Source organism: Athene cunicularia, assembly GCF_003259725.1.
Source record: "Athene cunicularia isolate RWA chromosome 1 unlocalized genomic scaffold, athCun1 chr1_part2, whole genome shotgun sequence".
Lineage (NCBI taxonomy): Eukaryota > Metazoa > Chordata > Aves > Strigiformes > Strigidae > Athene > Athene cunicularia.
In genome coordinates, this window is record NW_020799092.1 from 80,399,150 (window position 1) to 80,406,566 (window position 7,417).

Sequence of the window (7,417 nt, forward strand, 5' to 3'; positions counted from 1 at the left end):
GGGAAAAAAAAAAAAAAAAAAAAATCAGGTTTCACGGGAGATTTCTTTTGATAGATGTGTGGAAAACAACAACAAAAAAAGTGCATCGGGGATTGTAAAGGCAGATTTATAAGGAATGATTAAAAGTACTGCATGTGTGTTATTGAGACATATCCCAGGGAGACACGGACACGGGTCTCACCAAGGTGTAAATGCCGGGGGGGGTAAGATGTGTGGGAGTTGATCGGGATGAAGTTTGTGACTGTGAGGAATGAGGGTGAAATTCAGAGATTGTAAGTGCAAGGAGAAAGATAGGAAAAAAAACCTCCCTGAAGTAGAGGTGTCATCAACTGCAGAATATTTTCTTCACTGCAATGAGACTTTAAAAACTCCACCAGACAACTTTCTTGAGACGCAGTGCTGGTACAGTCGTGCACTGACTGGTTTGACCTTCTCCGTGGTGTAAGGGGTGTCTCCCACCTTTGCTGTCCTGTGCTGTATTTCTGAGGGTGACTTTGGTTTGCCTTTCAGGGCTGCTTTTGGCAAAGAGTCAGAAGTTCTCATTGGCAACCTGGGCGACAAACTCATCCCTCAGCAGGAGATCCTGCGGGACGTCAGCGACCTGAAGGCCTTGGCCAACATGCACGAGAGCCTGGAGTGGTTGGCAGGGCGCACCAAGGCAGCCTTCTCCAATCTCTCAGCCACCCAGAGTAAGTAGCTCCCATAGAACGATCCTCTTAGAAACGGAAACCAGCACAATTATGTGATTTTAGCAGGAGTGGGCATCTTGATTTCAAAGCAGGTTTATGTCAGAGGGAAGTAGAAAGCAGAGCAGCTTCATCTCTTTTCCCCTAGTGAATGCCGTGGTGTGACATCTGCTCAGACTGTGGTGGGCACCGCGTGAGGGTGCCAGGAGCATCTTTTCTAGCGTAAGCTCTGAAGGGTTGAGCTTTTCAGCAGCCCCTGCTAATGACATTGCATAGGAGCAGGTATCAGTGCTGAGACAGGTTTCATTTTCTTTAAAGCATCGCTAGATCTCTTCATATTTAAAAATATATGTGTATTATAAATTCAGTAGAGAAATTGAACAGCTTTTAACGAGGAATGCCCTAACGTGCATGTCACTGGGACACTGATGCTCAGCCTGCAAAGGCAGAAACAGCCCTTGGAGAACCGAGGTGCCAGGAGGGCAGAGACGAGGGAGCCTGGAGACACCATTTCTGCTCCTGGCTGTCAAGGATTGCCCACACTACCTTTGTGAGATCATTTCACTTCTCTGTGTTTCAGCTTTTGCTCCTTCCCCTAGGGAATAGTGATTTTTTAATTTTTTTTTTTCAGTCTGGAAAGTGCTAGAGACATGATTAGTGTTACTTCTCTTCCTGTCACTGTCACTGGCATTGTCTGCACGGGGTCACGTTCACAGGAGGGTTGTGGCTGTGCCCCAGAAGTAGAGCTGGGCATAAATAGCCCTCAGCTCTGCTGCTTTCTGACTTTCCCACCGATTCCTTTCCACTGTTACTGACTCGTGAGAAGTCACCTATAGCTCAGCTGACGTGCAGCTAAACTTTTCCTAGGGCCAGGGGTTTGGATCTCACCTGCCTACCAAGACACTCCCAGTAGCTGTCCTGTGTCACAGGCTGACCCTGGGGAGGCAGCCGTGCATTTGTGAGAGCACTTCATATTGCCCTAGATCTCTCTAATAATATATTGTGTGTTTTACAAATCTTGAACATCCCCTGTTGTCTAGGGGTTCTATTAAATGCAGCTGCCTCAGGTGTGGAAGGAGGCATCTGCACTGTGCTGTAGATGAGGAGCAGAGGAGAAGAAAAGCATTGGCAAAAAAAAAAAAATCCACACAGCTTGGTGGGATCCCAGGACACGTGGGGAGGTAGTGAGGGCGCACAGCATTTCTGCGGTGTGTCATGCAGAGTCCTGGGGGAAGGTACCCACAGAGGAGCAGGACTGTGGGCAGCCAGATCATCTGAGCCCTCGTGGGAGTTTGGCATTGAAAAGCACCTCAGCCTTATTTTCTGGGAAGAAATTTGGTGGTGTTAAATAAAGTTGTAGTGTTCTATCTCCATTAAAATAGTTGTCCCTCAACAGCAGAGCATCTCTGGTTGACTGACAATCCTTCCTATGGCTTATAACTCTGCGCTATAGCAGGACCTTTAAAATCTTTTTTCCAGCTGTCCACGATCAGTTTGTTGGGATCCAGGATAATTAAGCTTATACAGTCAGCTGACAGTTAATGACCCAAAATACTACAGGTAGCTTTAATATTCCTGTAACCCCTACTTTGAATTGTCAGTACCTGAGTGACAAGAAGAACTGCTGTGCTCTCACACAGCGTACTTCAGAGGATTACAAAAATATTAAAAAAAAAAAAACCACAAAAACAACACCCAAACAAAAAAACCCATTGGAAAATGCTGTCAAAAGTTCAGTAGCCAAATATTTATTCACGGAAGTTTAGTTACTGGGAGAGTTCTTGGGGCTGAGTTGTGCTCTGACAGTCAAAGTTGTGAAAAATAAAAACATCATTTATAATTTCAGTTCTAGTTGAAACCTAAATTTTTTTTAATAAATCAATATTTTTTCCAAACATAAAAGGGCATGAGCGTGACTTTCAGGCTTCTGAGAGGACGTTACACGCAGCAGTGAATAAACATAAAAGCACGAAGGGTAATATTTCACTTGGCAGCGCCCTCCTGACAATAAAAATTCATCTTCCTTTGTAATAACTTTATACCAATGCACTAAAATGTCTGTACACAAATGCCAGGAGTATCTGAAACAAGAGGAAGAACGAGCAGTGTTAGGAAATGATAGAGGCTGTTGACCTCATGGTTATAAATGAAACCTGGTGGAGTATATCTCATAAATGGAACATCGATAGAGCTGACTGCAATCTATGTGGGAGAAGTAAAAAGTGATGCCGTGGGGCAGAGGTGGTGGTATAAGTCAGATGTATTTACAAATCCAGCAAGCTACGGTGATATACAGGGGAGTGCAGTTCTTTAGGGGAAGAATACAAAGAATAAACAACAGAGGAAAAATGAGATGAGACGTCTCTTTCCATCCCACCTGGGCAGAAGAGCACTGCAAATCTGCTCGGATTGAGCTGGGAGGAGGAAAAATTAAAACTACCTATTGTTTCAAGGATTCATCCGATGTTAACGCCGTAATGCTCAACTGTCATACGAGCTATTTTGTTCTTTTCTGTCGTGGTTTGATCCTCTGAATTTCTGAACGTCTTATTGCTGGAAGCCAGAGCAAGTTAATGAGCATCAGGGAGGAAGGGAAATAACTGACCGAAAGTAAAGGGGTTTTCTGCCACACGCTGAAGCTCGCCGAATTCAGATTCAGGTTGCCGTAAGTGCCGCCACCTTTGTCATTTCAGCATGGGTAACTTTGACTTTAAGACATGCCCGTGTGTCATCCAAACATTCCAGTTCAATGCAACTGGAATCCGTGGTTCGTCATACACAAGCCAACGGGCCATTAGTCACCCAGCTCGCTTTTTGGGTAGCTGACTTCAAGCAGATGGCAGCTGTTCTGTTCCTTTGAGCAACTCTGTCTTTCTGCTTTATTTTTCTCCTTGGACTACACTGAAGTGTCTGTGCTTGAGCGAGAGCAGCGATCTCATTAACTGGTAGCAGCAGTGGGGCTTTGTCTTCTGTGCTCACCACATGTTGGGCCAACGCAGGATGAGAACGCACGACCCGGTCTTTGATCGTTGTCTTGGGTTTGTGTGGCAAGGTTTTGGTAGCAGGGGGGCTACAGGAGGGGCTTCTGTGAGAAGGTGCTAGAAGCTTCCACTGTGTCTGATGGAGCCACCACCACCTGGCTGCAAGATGGACCCACACTGCTGGCCAAGGCTGAGCCCATCAGCGACGGTGGTAGCGCCTCTGGGAGAATGTATTTAAGAAGGGAGAGAAAAACCTGCACAGCTGCAGCCAAAGAGAGAAATATTTGTGAGAATATGTGAGAGGAACGATGCTGCAGGCAGCCAGGTCAGTGAGGAACGAGGGGAGGAGGTGCTCCGGGTGCCGGAGCAGAGATTGGAGCCCACGGTGAGGCAGCTGTGCCCTGCACCCGTGGAGGTCCACGGGGGAGCAGAGACCCACCTGCAGCCCGTGGGGGACCCCACGGCAGAGCAGGGGGATGCTTGAAGGAGGCGGTGGCCCCGTGGGAAGCCCAGGCTGGAGCAGGCTCCTGGCAGGACCTGTGGCCCCATGGAGAGAGGAGCCCAGGCTGGAGCAGGTTTGCTGGCAGCGCTCGTGACCCCGTGGAAGGGACCCACGCAGGAGCAGTCTGACCCTGAGGGAGCCACCCTGGAGCAGTTGGTGAAGAGCTGCAGCCCCTGGGAAGGACTCACGTGGGAGAAGTTCCTGGAGGATTGTCTGCGGCGGGAGGGACCCCAGGCTGGGACAGGGGAAGAGTGTGAGGAGTCCTTTCCTGGGGAGGAAGGAGCAGCAGAGACAACCTGTAAAATGAACTGACCACAAACCCCATTCCCTGCGCCACTCGGGGTGGGAGGAAGAGAAAATCAGGAGTGAAGTTGAGCAAGGAAGAAGGGAGGGGTTGAGGGAAGGAGTTTGGGGGTTTATTTCTCATTATCCTACTCTGATTTCATCAGTAATAAATTAATTTCCCCAAGTTGAGTCTGTTTTGCCGCTGATGGTAATTGCTGAGTGATCTCCCTGTCCTTATCTCAACCCATGAGCCTGTTGTTATATTTTCTCTCCCCTGTCCAGCTGAGGAGGGGAGAGATGGAGCAGCTTTGGTGGGCACCTGGCATCCAGCCAGGGTCAACCCACCACAGACCATTTCTCTTTTCTGTCCCAGTGACTTGAAATTAAATCTTGGTCCTATTCAGGGTATCATCAAAGCACTTAGGGAGCAATTGGGACCAGAATTTTTTATGCAGTGCCAGAAATACCGTAATCTCCAACAAGTCCATGACGTGGTGGTGGTGGTGGCCCCGTGTCCCTTCCCTGTGGAACGTTGGTAGCTTTTCCAGCAAAGCTTCCCTGGCTGCAAATGGGCAATTTGTAAGTATTCAGAAACCACAAGGTGGAGTTGGGTGGATATGGATGTGTTTTGGGAAATCCTAAGAAGGGGGCTACCTGTTGGTGGCTTTTTGGTTAGGCCCCTTCCTAGAGATAAAAATTCAATAACCTTTTGCTGTGGATGGGCCACAATTATCACTCATTTAAAAACAGTCTTTGCTAATAGAGTGTTTTATCATGCTGGGCAGTCTCTGCATTCTTCATTATTTAGTGTTTGCTAAGCTGATGGCTCTTCCATAGCTCTTCCCTTATCTGCACTCCTTCAGAATTGGATTTTATATTTTCCGAACCAGTCAGATATGACAAAGTCATTTTCTTTTGCTCTTGTCTTTTAAGGGAATACAAACTTCTTTTTAACAATAACCATTTAAGGATTAAAGTTGCTGGAAGAAGATGAATTAGCTGAGGAAGTCGAGTAAATTTTAAATAGGTTTTACAGGAAAATGGAAGTAGGGTTTCCTCTCCTCTTCCTGTCCTGCTTTCCTGCCTTGTCATATGCAGATAGAACACACACTCATCCTTCTCCATTGCCAGAGCTTCAGCCTTCTGAAGCCCTCTGAATATTTTACGAAGAAGGAATTATTATGCACGATGAAGGAGTTGGGACAATCTTTACATTTTTAAGATGGTTGCATGCTGTGTGTAGGTAGGAAGATGAAAGATTAGCCGTTAGCTTACTGAGTTGCAGCTACCCTTTTAAATTCAGCCGGCTGTTGGCATTTCGTGATTTCAGATTGTTGTAGTCAGCAGTTAACGACTGACTGGCTTAAACATTGAGTTTGAAATGACTTTCTCACAGAGCTCACATAAAACAGGATCGTCTTTCTCTACTAGATGGTTTATTGGGAGTAAAGTTTTTGCCTGTGCACGCTTATAGATCAGGAGATGCTCTTGCATCCCCCCATAGGTTTGCTCGGTGTGTCACGTTCAGTCTGTGTGCTTCCTCTTTCTCGTCCTTGGTGGAGATTATTTTTAATATCATTTTAGTACCTTAACAGTTTTATTGAGGAAAAGCAGGACTCCAGCAGTAGTCTCAAGAAAGACATCTCCTCTCCTGTCATTTCCTTGTCCACAAAAAAAAAAAAAATCAAATCTCTTTAGAAAAGGATTCTGAGGCTCCATATTTAGTCGAAGTAGGGAGGTGCATCAAGGAGCCCCCCAAGAAGAAAAGTTGGGTCAAGAGGGTATGAAATCGAGGCAGAAATGTTTTTATTGTTGGGTTTTTGTAGCACCCCGGGTCCTGTATTCATGCAATAGGGTGAGCATCTTACTGTATGTGAAAACCATACACTTATGTGCACGCTTATCCTTTTTCTTGGAGAAAAGCTTCAAAAGTGTGAGGGACTCAAAACACACTGTTTTATAAAACCAGACCTAAACAGTGATTTCTTTGACAGTTCTGAAAACTCTTGACTTTCAGTACCAGCTCCTCCCTGTCTCCTGGTGTCCTTTGGAAGCTGGTACTAGAGCAAAGATTCCTTAAAAAGCAAAGATTCAAAGTCTTCGACACAAACTTGACTTCAAACAGACATCAGGCTGACCCTGCCTCTGCAGTGGCAGAAACTAGAAAGTAAACTCTCAATAATGGAGGAAAAAATATGAGTAGCTGTCTACCTACGGGGGAAGCACCCCAGTATTCCAGGAGATGCGTGGGAGAGCTGCTCCGAGGGCTCACTCCATGGGACTGCCGTGCCCTTGGGGACATCTTAACCCTGCTGCTGTCAGCAGAGCTGGACGCGCAGCAAAGCAAACAGGATGAAGCCATTTCCCTGTTACCTGCTCGTCACTCCACAGACATGATTTGCAGTTGCTCGCTGGCAGGGCTGCGTCTCCGCGCCGACGATTTGCATTAGATACAGAACTAATTACTGTGTTTGGTTAAGCCAGCTGCATGCAGGTTTAATGAGAATGGGGAAACGTCACGCTCCCTCTCCAAAAAGGGGGAGGTTTGCACAGACCGTTGGGAGAATGTGGCTTTCCATCTCTCCCTCCCCATTTCACACGGGCTGTCTTCAGCAAGGTGGAGAGACCCAGGTCCAGGCAGGACACTGCCTGCCCCCTCCAACCACAGAATCCCAGAATCTGCTCAGTTGGAAAAGCCCCTGAAGCTCCTCCAGCCCCACCATGACCCTCCCCCTGACCGTTCCCAACTCCCCCAGATCCCTCAGCGCTGGCTCAGCCCGACTCTTCAACCCCTCCAGGGATCCCGGGGACTCCCCCCTGCCCTGGGCAGCCCATTCCAACGCCCAACAGCCCCTTCTGCACAGAAATCCTTCCTCAGAGCCAGCCTGACCCTGCCCTGGGCAGCTTGAGGCCATTCCCTCGGGGCCTGGCGCTGGGGCCTTGGCTCCAGAGACTCATCCCCC

The 7,417-nt window shown here is 47.5% G+C and overlaps 1 protein-coding gene across 1 annotated transcript in view; it reads left to right on the top strand.

Annotated features, from left to right (window-relative positions):
- Positions 1–7,417, top strand: part of EXOC4 (exocyst complex component 4) — a 421,183-nt gene that overhangs the window by 365,042 nt on the left and 48,724 nt on the right. Inside the window, exon 14 of the mRNA XM_026868343.1 lies at positions 511–689. Coding sequence (XP_026724144.1) covers positions 511–689 — 179 coding nt within the window. The remainder of the gene's footprint in view (positions 1–510; positions 690–7,417) is intronic.